Raw genomic sequence first — 15,106 nt, forward strand, 5'->3', positions numbered from 1 at the left:
ATAATAATAATTTGTATTATTATTGTAGGTGGGGTTGCACGGTGGCGCAGCAGGTAGTGCGCGTGCCTCACAGCAAGAAGGTCGCAGGTTCGATTCCCGGGTCGGGCCTTTCTGTGTGAAGTTTGCATGTTCTTCCCGTGCATGCGTGGGTTCTCTCCGGGCACTCCGGCTTCCTCCCACAGACCAAAAACATGCTCATTAGGTTGATTGGTGTCTTTAAATTACCCCTAGGTGTGAGTGTGAGTGTGAATGGTGTGTGTATGTGCCCTGCGATCGGCTGGCGACCGGCTCAGGGTGTACCCCGCCTCTCGCCCGTTGACAGCCGAGATAGGCTCCGGCCCCCCCGCGACCCCAAAAGGGATAAGCGCCATAGAAAATGGATGGATGGATTATTGTAGGTTACAGTGTTAGCTTAACAATTTAACATTGTTGTCTTTACATTGTCATTGCATAGTGATATAATGTCAATAAAATAAACTTACATATGAATGAAAATTAAATAAAATGACGTGCATCTTTGCACGTGCATGTACAACAGTAATGCCCAATAACATCAACATCTACACAGTTGAACTAAAGTTATAATCGTTTCCTAATAATTGAAAAGATGAGTTATGTAATTTCATTTTCCAAATGGCAGGGCTTTTTTTTTTTTTTTTTAATAAGCGATACTTAATGTAGAAATGGTCCTCTGCTGCCGCCCTCAGGGATGGTTCAGTAACAGCAGGTAAGCTGGTTTATCAGTCAACAGGCACGAATGAACAGACTTAACCGACTGAATGGCACATATAACTACACGCTACTTCACCACTTTGAACATACAATCAAAGTAATAAATATTATTTCATTATTACACGGTTTCTGAGTTCAGTATTTACATAGACGTGATACGCTGTTATTCTGGAAAAAACAAAAAACACAAAAATAAAAATTACCGGAAGTTGTTCCTGGGAGCGGAACTCGGGTCGCACGCGCGTGGTCCAGCCCTTTGAGCTGAGCACCTCCAGCATGGCTGCCATAGGAGTTCATTTCGGATATACGTGCGCTTGTGTGGCTATCTTTAAGGTGAGTTTCGCTCCGCTGAAGTAGACAGCTGCCTTTCCTCTGGTCGCACAGACTGTAATGGCGGGATTTGATCCCGCATCTCACTGAAACTCGCATTAACGTTACACAGGAGTCCGGTGAATTCATGAAGTCATGTCATTTGGGATTGCTCCGTCATCTGAGTCAAGATACAGGTGTAGATATCTTCCAGGATATTCACCGCTGCCAACCAGAGCTCTTCAGTAATTTCCTATATGTTTTGTCTTTAACAGTGCAGCCGCAAAAAGATGGTCTTCTTCAGAAAGGTTGAAACAAGTCCAAACAGTAGAAGTCAAAGCGAAGCTTTCCTGTAATGGATCTGTTACTATGAAGTTTAGTGTGCTCTAATGTTAATGACTGATCACAGGGGATCTGTTGTGCTTTAAAAATATACTGAATTTGGATGTGCTCAGAACACCTCCACATGGTGGATCCTGAGCAGATGCTGAAGCATTTGACCGTTTGCAACTCACTCCCGACCCAGAGGGATCAATCCACTGTTTTCTAGCGGGGCACCATTGCCTCAGCCTTGAAGGTGCTGATTTTCATCCCTGCCGCTGGACCCCCATCCATGAATCTTTCCAGTTCACACTCCTTCCTCTCACTTGGAATCACTTACTCCTCATAAAGGATCAAATGTCTCATAGTCACGGCCCTGGATCCAAGCAGCACCCCCTACACGACATGAGGGATGCTGCCAGAAGCCCTCTGAGTGTATGAGTATACTGCCCAGCTCTGAGTTAAATTTGTGTGTGTGTATGTGTGTCTAGGATGGGCGGGCTGATGTGGTGGCTAATGATGCAGGAGACAGAGTGACTCCAGCTGTGGTGGCCTACAGAGACACTGAGCAGGTACAACATATGCTTTACTTCTCTGCATGTTACTTTTCCTGAAGGACTGCATGACCTGTGGGATGTTAGAGGGGGGTCACAAAAGCAGGGCCAATTGTGAAAAGGCCTGTTGAAGATGTACCAACAATCTGAACCAGGATCAGTGGGTTTCACACAGCCGGTTTGATGCTGGTGTACAAAATCAAGCACTGACCACATCAGTTAACAGTGAAGAAAACAGACATGTTTTAACATGTCTGTTTTCTGATTAAACTGACGTTTGAGAACACTAAGTAACACACATGAAAAATATACCAAAAAATACAGCAGAAAGTAACAAAATCACTGTAATATACAAGAAAAGTGAACCTTTGGCAACATGTTGGAGGTCAGCAGTTATCTCAGACGTAGAGAAGTAGAGATGATCTCAAATCAGCTGTTCTCCTCTGTTAGTTCAGTCTGTTGCTGTGCTTTGCTTGTTGTCATGACTACACGAGTGAATGAATTTTCTTCATATAATTCCACTAAAAACTGTATAGATGTACAAGATTCAACATGCTATTAAACAACTTTGACTAATCAAATAGGAAGAACGCAAACGTCGCCCTAATGCGTCCTGATGCATCCCTGACGGGGAGGTAACAGGAACGTATGTCTGCTTCAGTGTGGCAGATTGAATGCAACACAGCTTTAGTCTGAAGTGAAGCTAAGCTGACCAGGAGCAGGCCAGTCTGGAGGAATACATCTCCATAGTGATTTAGGTCAGATTAATCTCCTTTATGATATGGAATCTCATGGAAAAAGCAGGATTTCCTGAAATAAGCCTGATGTAGTCGGTCGTCTTTGCTTCATGCAGCACCGCTCAGGGTGAGGGGAGTTACTTTTTGCTTTGTGGAATTTATTTTCCATTGACAATGTCCTTCACCCGGACAGTTAAAGATGACTGTCACGCCCTGCCACTTCCTGTGTATTTCTACTGCCTTTGAACAACTGTTCAAATATTTCTACTCTCATATCCATTTGTATACCTGTGATACCTACTGTAGCCATAGAGTATCACACAGGTCACAGTATAACCAGCTTTGCGATATCTGTGTACTATTTTCTAGCCTTTCATGTATAGACGCATGCAGCCTTGGTATGTATACAGCCAGTCCTCTGCTAAATCTCCCTTGAGGGAGCTGGATGGTTCTAACATTACTGGCAGCAGCAGTGTGGTGCAGCAGAAAGGCCTTGACAGCTCCTTCAAAGACCTGCTGGGTTAACATTTTGCCATTTGTCTCATTGCTGCTTATTGACTGATATCTCTCCTCTGCAGATTGTAGGTATTGCAGCGAAGCAAGGACGGGTCCGCAATGCTGCCAACACCGTGGTTAAAGTGAAACAAGTGCTGGGGAGAAGGTGACGCACTTAATACTGTCTTCTTTGCGTATCTTAACGCTGCAGTGTCAGATCAGAGAAAATGGTGTTAGAGGCATATGACCATGCAGTTCTAGCATCCATAGAAAGAAATGTGAGGGGTCTACTGAGTGAGATCAGGGACAGACGTCAGCGGTTTGTCATAGACAGCACTGAGGCTGGAAATTCTCTAATCAAAGTTTAATCTGTGGTGTCTTGTGTGTAACCTCATTTCTGAGAACATTTGTGCTGACTCATTCAGGATATAAAGGACCTGTAAACTGCAAAATTAGTCAACTGCTTCACTGATTTAATCATCTTATTAACAAATCTGGTCTGTCTAGCAAGAGACTACCTGCACATGACAGACAGGCCGTGTATTAATGAGTGAGACGTTCAGAGTGACTGATAGATTTTTATTCTGTCTCTCTCTGTGTCTCAATGAGCAGCTTTGATGATCCAGAGACACAAGCTCACAAAACACAGACCAAGTGTCAGGTGAGTCTAGCAGATGTGTCTGTGCTGTGTGTGACACAGACGCTGCACGCTCTGTCCTGGTGGAGCAGTGAACCCTCAGTCTGACCAGTGATTGTTGTGTTCAGGTGGTCAACAGAGAAGAGAAGCCTTATTATGAGATCACAGCGGGGGAACACCCGGAGTACGTCGCTCCAGAGGATGCTGCAAAGCTCATCTTCCACAAAATGAAAGGTAGTTTTTGGACAGCAGACACACACACACAGATGGCAAGATGCACACTGTGTTATTAACTGTAAGTGCGTTGATCATTCCTGTTTCCACAGAGACGGCTCAGTCAGCTCTGGGCTCTGATGTCACAGAAGCAGTCATTACTGTACCTTTTGAGTTTGCACATGCTCAGAAGCGCGCTCTCAGGTAGGCCACATGGCTGCTCACTGCAGCCGCACTGTTTTGTTGTGGGACAGCGAGATCTTTACATTCGAACCTTAAAGTGTGACGCTCTGCGTTTGTTCTGTGCAGGGGGGCGGCTGAAGCTGCAGGTTTCCACGTGCTGAGGCTGATCCACGAGCCTGCTGCTGCTCTGCTGGCCTATAACATTGGACAGGACTGCTCTTCTGGAAGGAGGTACAGCACTGATGCTGCAAGCTGAACAAAATGAATGGGTCCTGTCTGTATTACAGCATGTCAATACATAGATGTTGCCCCGTCACCATTTAAAATCATCTCTTCAGTTGTTGATAGCTGGCACCTTCTCTCCCTCTCAACATCATGCTTTTAGTTTCATGCTCAGAGTATGGGCACATGTCTCTGGTTTACTTATTTTTTTTAAATATTTTTTCCACCTTGGCTTAACCCACTAATCTAAATTCCATGATTCCACACTGTTTGCCCTCATATTGATGTGCACTGTGTTGACAGCCACGTCCTGGTGTATAAGCTGGGTGGGACGTCCCTAAGTGTGACAGTGCTGCAGGTCAATGGAGGAATATTCCGGGTTCTGAACACCCACACTGACCACAGCATCGGAGGGGAGAGCTTCACGCAGGCCTTGGCCCAGCACCTTGCAGCTGAGTTCAAACGGTAGATCCTGTGCTTTTCCACTCTACTTATGTCAATGAGGGACGGCTAAATAACAGTAACACCTCTGTATGATGTAATATAGTTCAACAGCAGCACAAACTGCATCCTCTAAACTGATCATACAGTTGAATCGATCAATATAAACTGAACGTGAAGGTTTTTTTTGTGGGAATATTGTCATAGACTGCATCAGATTTAGCTCATAGTACATAATAAGCTGGGAACTAAGTGTGTTGCTGCACGCTGTAATATAAGTGGAGCTATGTTTGCCTTGTTGCAGGTGGCTTCTGTTCCCTGTGCCTGTACAGTGCTCAAGCTATGTGCAGCCACATATCTGCACCTGTACAATGTGTTACATATATGCATATTTATGTATATATTAGTGCTGTCAATTGATTAAAATTGAAAACAATGTGTAGTGTTATATTTCACACTGACATTCTCACTTTGAACAGTCATTCACATTTGAATGAATCAAATCTCACACAATCTAACACTGTCAATAAACAGATGACAAAAAAATAAACAACCCTTTCTAAGGGATCAAAACAGGGTGATCCAAAATAAAGTTATAAAGTGCACGTCATTGTAACTAGGACTCAGGCTGTAGTGCAGTTAAACCATGGCTTAAACTTTCCTTTCTTAAGTTTCCTTTGAACATAACAGCATCCATATGCCTCAGTTGAAAGCCATTCATCGTCGCCTGGTTTTGACAAGACTCTGCCAAGAATTTGCATTCGCCGTGTGTTTGGCCATCAAGTGTTATTTCAGACTGGATGTGCTACGGTGATAATTCAGTTCACACCAACAATACACACAGATAACTTTGGTCTTGTCAGTCGACCCATCTGGCAACTTTTTGAAAATAAACTTTCCATTCAGAATCTTCTTCACATCCAATTCGTCGTTTTGCGCTTGACATCCACACAAACCAGTATAGGCTACTCTTTTACAGCTAGCAAGCAGACAAAACCAAACACGTGCATGGGGCGTGCCTATTGTTTTGTTTCCGGTTTACAATCGGATCCTGTAGTTTTTCTTATGTTACTAGCAGTGGCCACAGCTTATAAAAAACTACAACTACGATTAAAAAAAATGACGCTGTTTTGCGTTAACATGTTAATAACGCGATATTTTTGACAGCACCAGTACATATGTGTATATATATATTACATATATAGATGACCCTTCCAGCCATCCTCATGTTATGTGTCCATGTTTGTCGCGCAGCACCTTCAAGCACGATGTGAGCAGTAATGCTCGGGCAATGCTGAAGCTGATGAATGGAGCAGACATGGCCAAGCACTCTCTGTCCTCATTAGGATCAGCCAACTGTTTTGTTGACTCCCTGCATGATGGCATTGACTTTGAATGCAACGTCTCGAGGTAAGCAAGCAGTTAAGATGACAGCAAGTTTGTGTTTTTAAAAAAAAGACATTAAAGATAAAAAAGTGAATTAAAACACTTGAAACTGGACGATGATTGGACACTAAACATGCTGAATACAGGATGGAATTAAAGCACACTTAAAATACTGATGTGTGTATGTGTTGGTATGGTGTGTGTGTGTGTGTGTGTGTGTGTGTGTGTGTGTGTGTGTGTGTGTGTGTGTGTGTGTGTGTGTGTGTGTGTGTGTGTGTGTGTGTGTGTGTGTGTGTGTGTGTGTGTGTGTGTGTCAGTTCTGGTTTGAACATATATTATTATCATTGCCTTCATTGCATTTTAACATGAGTTTAAGTGGCCCTAGTTTGTCAAAGTCAACAATTCCAACTGTGTGTCTCAACATCTGACACTTAACCATGCAGATGACAAACATTCAGTTTTCTGTCTGGAGGATTCCAGCTGTAATACGTCATGTAGGCATTAGCACATGTATGGAATCAATTGTCTGGCAGAGCTAATAGTTGTTACCAAACATGCCAACCTGTTTTCTCAGGGCTCGATTTGAGCTGCTCTGCTCCTCACTCTTCAACAAGAGCATCCAGCCAATCAAACCCCTTCTGGAGGAGGCGGGACTCTCCACCAGTGACATTAACAAGGTACGGTGTGCGCAGGAAGCTTACGCAGCCATGGGTACTTCCATTTATGCTCCAGTGTTTAAAATGATCCAACTGCAGTGATAGCTGTATGTGATGTGGATAAGAGTGACCTTTATTTTGATAGCAAATGTGAATGAAAGGGGAAAAAAATCTTTGGCTCCATCAGTGATAAATGCCACATTCTTGTCATGTGATGGGTGGGTTTTAGGTGGTCCTCTGTGGCGGCTCAGCCAGGATCCCTCGCCTGCAGCAGATGATCAGGGAGATGTTCCCTGATGTGGACCTCCTCAGCTCAGCACCTCCTGATGAAGTCATTGCTGTGGGAGCGGCCCTGGAAGCAGGTTTACTGGTTGGCAGAGATGGCCTTTCCCCTGAGGAAGAGTCCGTCACAGTGGATGTTTCTGCAACGGACATACTGGTGAAGGTATGCTGGTCAATTAAAAACACATTATATGTAAGTGATATATGTAACCAGTGGAATCTCTATCTGAAGAATTGAGTTCATTAATTGTACTCTTTCCTGTCTGGCTGGGTGGTGTGTGGGTGTTGCAGGAGGTGGATGACTCTGGGGCGGAGGTGTTCACTGTGCTCCTTCCATCGGGCACGCCCCTCCCTGCTCGCAGACATCACATCCTGAGCGGAGAGGGGAAGCTGTCCTCCTTCTGTTTGGAGATTTACCAGAGATTTGTCAAAGAGCAGCCAGAGAAGCTTGCTAAGGTATAGAAACACACATCAAACGTTCAGCGACAAACACCTGCACGCAGTAACGCCTTCAAATGATCTGGTTTCCTCCAAGTTCACTGGTGATGTTTTGACACTCACTTGTCAACTGTGGTACGTTTCAAAAATATTGAGCTGGAAGGAAAGTCGTGGTGCAAACGTGATGACCAGTGCAAACAATTTTTGTGACACTGGTTTGTGTCAAAGGTAAAGATAAAGTAGAATAAACACTACTGTTCAAATGTTTAGAATCACCTGACATGCAAGCTTAATTCAGTACAGTCAGATGGCTGAGAGACAACTCAGAAACTATGGACAACAATGTTGATGAAGGGTTTTTCATGGTTTTAGGTTATACAACCCAAATTTTAAAAAATTGGGACGCTGTAGAAAACAGAATGTGATCATTTGCTAATCCTGTATGGCATACACTCAACCGACCACTGAGCAAAGACAACATATTTAATATCAATCAATCCCATCCATCTCATCCAAATATATGCTTGTTCTGAACAGAAAAAGACAAAGGTGCCTCTGAGCAGCAGTTAAATAAGAATATAAGAAAGCACGAGAAATTGGAAGCTTAGCATCAAAATCTGTGCAGATTTAAAGAGGAACTGCTTCTTGTTTCAGTGTCAGTGCACAGTAATGCCTCTAACAGGGGTGTTGCTGCAGCAAAGCTACTTTTAGGGGAAAGTGAAAATTTGAATCATTTATTTATTCTTCTTTTGTGGCCCAAACTCTTTCATATGTAAATAATACACTTGTTGTCTGAATTACACTGTTTTTATCCGTGTTAACAGTCATCACGAAGGAAAGAAGAAAAGTATGTTGATCACAGGGTGTAGTGTGGTGTGGTTAAAGCTGCAGTAGGTAAGATGGAGAAGAGAGCAGACTTAGCCTGAAAATTTGAACCAACACAAGTTCCACGTCACTCCCCCTCCCTCTCCGCTGCACTCGTGCCCTGCCTCCAAGCCCCTCCTCCCTGCAGCGTCTGCTCGGCCGCCAACCAACAACCAGTAACGTTAGCCTTAGCATCGGAAACAAGCTAACTCTGCCCAGCCACTACATCAGTCGCTAACATACTGTACGCGCTGCAGAGTGTTACTGTAACAATCACCATATTAGCTTCATGGTTATTTGCTGTCTTAGCCGTATGCTGTTGTTGGCAGCGGCGCTATGGGCAGTTTCTCCTTTGCAGGTAGCTGTTGCTCCGCCATAGCTTTCACTGACCTCCTAACACCTCACAGAGCTGTTTGACTGAGCGGCAGCCGGCAGCATGAGCAGAGGGAGGGGGCGGTTCGCAGCACGTGTTGACGGATGTCAAACACACCCTCAGACACTCCTCTGGCTCTGATTGGTTGTTTTGTTTAATCTTGTAAACCATTTTTTTTCACAGATTACATGTTTCATGTACTGCTGTCTGTGCATGGGGACAGTTTTAGCAAATATGACAAAAAATGACTTTTGTACAAGTTACCTACTGCAGCTTTAAGGAGTTTTACTAATCAAGTGAAGTGGTGATGTCTCCAGAAAAGTCTTGATTTTGTTCAGGAAAATTGTTACAAAATATATATGTCAAGACCATTTTTTTCCATGACAAAGACAGGATGGGAAGTGGCTTCATTCAACAATGACTGTGACAGATTTCCATCCACTATTGCTAATAAAAAAGGAGGTAACAGGAGCCCCGTTCACACCTGCAGTCTATCCCTGAGATGTTCAGGTTCCTTTCCTGCATAAGGATGAATATTCAGGGAAATCTGTTTTCCCGCCTCAAGACCTTGTAACGTTTGAGGGGAAATGGAGGCACAGATTGGACAATGTCCACTCAAGTTCCAACAGCTTCCTGTTTCATGATGCGTCACCATGGCTACAGCTTTCAATGAAAAGTCACAAGCGTCATTTTTTGGCAACACTTTGCGGAGCACATGAGGTGGATCTGGCTGACCTGCAAGGAGGAATTAATAGGAGTATGGGCCTTGTAACTTCCTGTTCCAGTAGGTGGTGCTGTGATGGTGACTGAACGCTGGCATGTGTGGAGAAACTCATGACTCCTCAGAGACCCTCAGAGCAGGAAAGAGACTGTCAAGACAGCCAACCAGAATGACTTCAGGTTCATGCGAGGATGGAGGAGCTGAATCTTAACTCTGATACAAATAATTCCCTGTAAATGCAGGAAATTCTGTAACTTAGAAATTGTAGCAGGTTTATCAAAGCTTATTGAGTGTCTGGTAAAAATGATCATTACTTATGGTGATATTAAGTTGATATTAACCATTGATCTGTTTGTGTGTGATGCATAGATCATCTTGAGAGACCTGCAGCCCAAAGAGGAGAACCATGACATTGACACCGTGGTGACCATGAAAAGGTATCCACCCTTCCAGGATGGGCACGTGGTCATGTGACGTGCATGCTGTTCAGTCATTGTTTGTGTATGTTGCAGGGATGGTTCCGTTCATGTTTCCTGTGGAGAACAGAGCACCGGAAAGCCAGAGGTCATCACCATAGCAGCTACTTCATGAAGCCGCTGAACTGCTGCCCAAACGACACACCAGCACACACTGGCAGTGCAATGGATTTGTTTTGGTTGTTTAGTTTTTTTTATCCCACTCAATAAACAGTGTCAAACTCCGACTGTGTGTCCAGATTTATTACCTTCTGGATGTCTGTACAATCATGCAATAATGCAGAATGCATCATATTCAAAGCTAATTGGTGTCAATATGCACATGGCAACACACACGTAAACTCTCACATGAGAATAAATGTTAGTTTTTGCTCATTCAACACTTGTTTTGTTCGTTTTAAAGCACACTTCTAGTATCTCATCTGTATAATCCCTGCACACGTCAAGACTCCACATATCCATTCCTATTGCAAGTCGCTGCAGTTTTTTGTCTCAGTACAGCGCTCACATGCTCACTCATCGTTAGTGCTCTGCATACTGTTAAATGATCTGCTACCACGACTGCTTTGTAAGAGATGCAAAGCAACTCTTTCCATTTGTATATGGTACAGAAGTGAGTCATGTATTGAGACAAACATCAAAAAGTGTGACCTGAACTAGCTGAACTTTGGGCCTCAAGGCTTTCACAGAGCGTGTCTTGCATCAGCACATGCATGGAGTATTTCCTTTGCAGAAATGACAATAAAGCATTGCATTCATGTTTCTTTAAATGTTTTATATGGCATCATTATATTTAAAGATGATGGCTGTTCTACATGAGTCTATCATAACATCTATTACACTCATTCCATCCTCTCCACACTAACATCAGGCATGAAGCAGGGTGGGCAGAGTCTTTGGGTTCCAGCAGCACGTCAGTCAGGATAGGAGTGAACATACCTGTGTATCAGTTAACATCCCAAACCCTGCAGATAAAAACCAAAAACTACAGTTTTATCCGTGTAGTCTCTAAACGCAGCATTTCTGTTCCAATGTGCTGAGATTTCTGGAAGTTAAACACGGCCTCCATTCTTTTCTGGCCTTTAGCATCCGTACTCTGGAACAATGCGACACTTGAGGATCTTCAGGTAGTTCTGGACCTTGTTGGAGTCTCGGCGAAAGCAGTAGAGGAGGTCGTAGTCTTTCATGAGGCGCCACTCAGCACTGTCAGATGGCAGCAGAGCCTCAGGGGAAGCCAGGCTACTGACAGAGTTACTGATTATCCCCAACATCTGCATCTGGAGGAGAGAGGACACACTTCAGCTCCACGTGGTTATAGCAAACCAGAAGTGTTTCTGAGTACACATCAGTCTCAGTGATGTAAATATGCTGGACAAAATAATGGAAACACCTCTCATAATAATGAGTCAGCCTCTTGATTTTCAGTAAGAAATATTTTTAGAAGGCATCTTTTTTATTGTTGTTTTTGTTTTCATTGATTCATATTTCACCCAGTTTAATGTACAATTTCAAAACAAAATCCACATAAAATTGAAACTATAACCACACTGATTTGTATGAAAAATGTGTGTAGTCTGCTAAAAATACCAAAAAAGCAAAGAAAATCTGAGAATACAGCAAAAGCAACTGTCAGCTGACCGTAAATGTGTAAATGTAATGTAAATCTGTTGTGTGGGGTAACGACTCGGTCATCCATGTTTCATCCTTAAGATTACACAACCTGACTAGAAACTGCATCCCTGGAAGCTACATGAGACAGCAGTACGAGCGTCTACCACAGTTACCATTTTATATGAGGTGCAATGCATCATCACAGACTTAATATTCTTTGGTCCTACTTGTCTTTAATGGTGAATGAAACTGGAACTGAGTATGAGGTTCATATAAACCATTTCACTTTACCTTCTCAGCCACTCTCTCCACACCTTTACGCAGCTCGTGCACCATGTCACTCATCTCAAGAGCTTTGTTGGAGCTGAAGTTGTTGAAGTCATGGTGGTGAGCCATGCTTTGGTGGAAATGCCATAGAGGATCCCTCCATGCCACCAGGAGCTTCAGGATCACCTCCGTCAGCTCCTCTCTCTACAGTGACAACAGGACACGTGGAGCCATTAGATATGTGTAGTTAGAATGAAAGTCGCATTACTGAAAGTGATCAGAGGTTTGGGATGATGAAAGAATAAAAGTACACAAGTAATAAAAGGACAACAACAACAACATATGTGAAGTAACATAAATAACAGTTGGAAATTTAGAAATAGAAATAACATGCATTATGAAATCATTGTAGCGATGTGCTGTTCAAGCAAAGGGAAATGCTGTGAAAGGATGAGACAGCTCTATGTTCTTATTGTAAATAGACAGAGCATGCCAATGAGAGGAAATAGCTCTTATAAAGGTTAATTCACCGCCATTCTCTGAGCGTTCTCTTTGCCATTTGGGGTGAGGATTGTGGAGGTGTGACAGTTGCGACTGACCCGGCCAATCTGATTCTTACTGGGCAGGAAGTACTGCTCCTGACAGGACAAACATGAATGCGAGAGTGAAATGTCAGAGGTCAGATGTGACCTAAATGTCAACCGTGGCGAGAGTACAGAAGTGATGAATGAAGTAGTAGAATGGCCTGCTATTGCAAACAATCACAAATGGCTAAGGCTACGTACAATGTCTTTATCGCCTATCTAGGTTTTCTCGCAGGACTGTTTGACTGCATTTGTTTTAGCTCGGTGTACCTAATAAAATGGCCCCTGAGTGTGCATATGTTTGCAGTATCCTCGTTGAGCTGTTTTTGTCTAATCGGTTAAAATACACACACACACACACACACACACACACACACACACACACACACACACACACACGTATGTGTATATATATATATATATATATATATATATATATATATAGAGAGAGAGAGAGAGAGAGAGAGAGAGAGAGAGAGAGAGAGAGAGAGAGAGAGAGAGAGAGAGAGAGAGAGAGAGCATCTACACAATTTGTCTACATTAAGCTGGAATTTCTCCTCAGTCCCAATAACACATTTAGTAACATATACAAAAATCAAACTAGAAAAGCACTGTCAGACAAATTGCAGACTTACAAACTCGGAGTGCAGGTCGTTTGAAATGCCGTGCATCCTGGCCGAGTGCTGGATGACCCGGTCAAACAGGTTAGCCAGGGAGAGGACGTGGCACCCAGCCTGGGCATTGGTACAGATGGGTGCTGCCCCCACGCCGGTCAGTCTGCTGCAGAACAACAGACAGACCAACACCAACCATTCCGCGGACACTAGGAGAGACCGAAGAACAAGAACAAAGAAATTAGATCCACTACTGAGAAATTGAGAAAGCATCAACCTGAATCATTTCTGATTCTCAAGAATCTGGTATAAGGTCATGTCTTTAAAACAACTGGATATGTGTGTGTGTTTTAAGATGTTTGAGAGGCTGAAAAAAGTGAATGAAATTAAGAGACAGAATCATGATGGTGAACATGAAGGGAACAGGGTGGCATGCAGAGAGAGATTCCTTCATGCAAAGTTTTGACATACCTGATCTGATGTTTCCAGGCATTCTGCAGAGCGTGGAGGAGCTCCTGTCTTAGAGCAGAGGGTGCACAAGCTTTTCTGTTCGAAGACCCCCGCAGCTTCATATGAGGGTCCCTCACTGACCATTTCCCTCTTACACTTTAATATCAAAGAGAGAGACAGGGAGGGAGGGAGGGAGAGAGGGTGGGGGCAGGGAAAGGAAGGACAATTACAATGACCAGTAGCTGCTGTCCCATCAGTCACACATAAGGACTGCCACATAGTAAAATAAAGTGTGTGTCTGTCTACACACACTTTATTTTACTATGTGTGTTTATGTCTATATATGGTTATATATAGTATATACGTACAAACCTGGTGCTTCACTGGACTTCTTATTAATGCAAAATGTTATTTATTTGTTTATTTACCAATATATAATTCCATTTGACAATATAAAATAAAATATAAAATGTTTTCAGTATCTGATTATAATTGTTATCATTATTATTATTTCAGTAAAATAACCTGCACTTAAGCAAGCTGAGTACTAAGGTTCATTTGTGTCTATGTCCTGTGCTTGTCATGTAGTGTGTGTGTGTGTGTGTGTGTGTGTGTGTGTGTGTGTGTGTGTGTGTGTGTGTGTGTGTGTGTGTGTGTGTGTGTGTGTGTGTGAGTGAGTGAGTAAGACTATTATGTCTCATCAATGAAGTAACCTAAGGCATTTTGCGAGAGCAATGACATCATCAGCGTAGGACGTCATTCCAACAGAGCGTCACTGGACACATTTCTCTCATCACACTCAGCAGGCATCTCAGTACCTATGATTAATGTCTGTGTGCCCTCTAGCTGGAGAAAAATATACAGACCGTTAAAAAGGTCATTTAGAGCACCGTGGGCACTAACAGGAAGAGAAGAGGAAGCTGATGAGTGAGCGTTATAGGGGCAGCGCTAAATGAATGTCATGTAGTTTAGAAAGTCAGTTGAATGACGTCAAGTAATTGTAACCTGGATCAGTTCATCTCTGTTGTAGGCGGCTGACTCACCTTTCCGCATGATGGTCAGGCATCGTTTGGCTAAAAGAAACATTCTCATCCAAATGTAAAGATTACCATCTGTAAAAATACAGAGAGTTCAGGAATTTATAAAGTAGATGTTTTCTAATGATCAGCAGCAGCGATGAAAGAAATAGCTTTAAGTGTGTTACTGTATGTAACTGTGTGTAGAAGAAGCTCTGACACAAACAAGTGGACATTCTCCTTACAGTTCACGCTTCAGCATCTGTTCTAACACTGACTTTAATATATTTTGATTTCTGTTCAATAGTATTTATGCCATGATAGACTGTGAATATACATCGCTGTAGAGGTACACCCTTCATTCCGGGCTTAACCACATGCTTTGTTCCCCAGCAGCAATAATAATGTAAAGCATGGTAATAATGATGAGTACTCCATATTTCAAAACATCTTCATTGTAATTTCATTTCATTGCAATATTCACATTTCTCCTGTCACATTACCCAACAATAATATAATTCTGT

At 42.9% G+C, this 15,106-nt stretch overlaps 2 protein-coding genes across 2 annotated transcripts; one reads left to right on the plus strand and one right to left on the minus strand.

Annotated features, from left to right (window-relative positions):
• The first annotated feature begins 725 nt into the window (after positions 1–725).
• Positions 726–10,264, plus strand: hspa14 (heat shock protein 14). Its single transcript, XM_070992536.1, has 14 exons — positions 726–1,065; positions 1,854–1,934; positions 3,232–3,314; positions 3,761–3,809; positions 3,914–4,019; positions 4,112–4,202; positions 4,308–4,412; positions 4,707–4,868; positions 6,099–6,254; positions 6,805–6,907; positions 7,116–7,331; positions 7,460–7,624; positions 9,934–10,001; positions 10,077–10,264. The coding sequence occupies exons 1-14, from the start codon at positions 1,009–1,011 to the stop codon at positions 10,153–10,155; spliced, it is 1,521 nt and encodes a 506-aa protein (XP_070848637.1). The 5' UTR covers positions 726–1,008; the 3' UTR covers positions 10,156–10,264.
• A 663-nt stretch (positions 10,265–10,927) lies between these two features.
• prl2 (prolactin 2) lies at positions 10,928–13,693 on the minus strand. Its single transcript, XM_070992348.1, has 5 exons — positions 13,588–13,693; positions 13,138–13,325; positions 12,449–12,556; positions 11,943–12,122; positions 10,928–11,317 (listed from the first exon to the last, which is right to left on the minus strand). Exons 1-5 carry the CDS (start codon positions 13,607–13,609, stop codon positions 11,123–11,125), a joined length of 693 nt encoding a protein of 230 aa, XP_070848449.1. The 5' UTR covers positions 13,610–13,693; the 3' UTR covers positions 10,928–11,122.
• Between the last annotated feature and the right edge of the window lie 1,413 nt (positions 13,694–15,106).

The sequence above is a fragment of the Chaetodon trifascialis genome, chromosome 22 (genome assembly GCF_039877785.1).
Source record: "Chaetodon trifascialis isolate fChaTrf1 chromosome 22, fChaTrf1.hap1, whole genome shotgun sequence".
In the NCBI taxonomy this organism is placed as follows: Eukaryota; Metazoa; Chordata; class Actinopteri; order Chaetodontiformes; family Chaetodontidae; genus Chaetodon; species Chaetodon trifascialis.

Bases quoted from the DNA above. Each gene is read 5' to 3' on its own strand.
- hspa14 (XM_070992536.1), top strand. From the start codon at position 1,009: ATGGCTGCCATAGGAGTTCATTTCGGATATACGTGCGCTTGTGTGGCT. The intron at 7,332-7,459 runs GTATGCTGGTCA...TGGGTGTTGCAG, and splicing joins CAACGGACATACTGGTGAAG to GAGGTGGATGACTCTGGGGC. The intron at 7,625-9,933 runs GTATAGAAACAC...TGTGATGCATAG, and splicing joins AGCCAGAGAAGCTTGCTAAG to ATCATCTTGAGAGACCTGCA.
- prl2 (XM_070992348.1), bottom strand. From the start codon at position 13,609: ATGCCTGGAAACATCAGATCAG. The intron at 13,326-13,587 runs GTATGTCAAAAC...GGTCTCTCCTAG, and splicing joins GCCTGGAAACATCAGATCAG to TGTCCGCGGAATGGTTGGTG. The intron at 12,557-13,137 runs GTAAGTCTGCAA...TTGTCCTGTCAG, and splicing joins ACGACCTGCACTCCGAGTTT to GAGCAGTACTTCCTGCCCAG.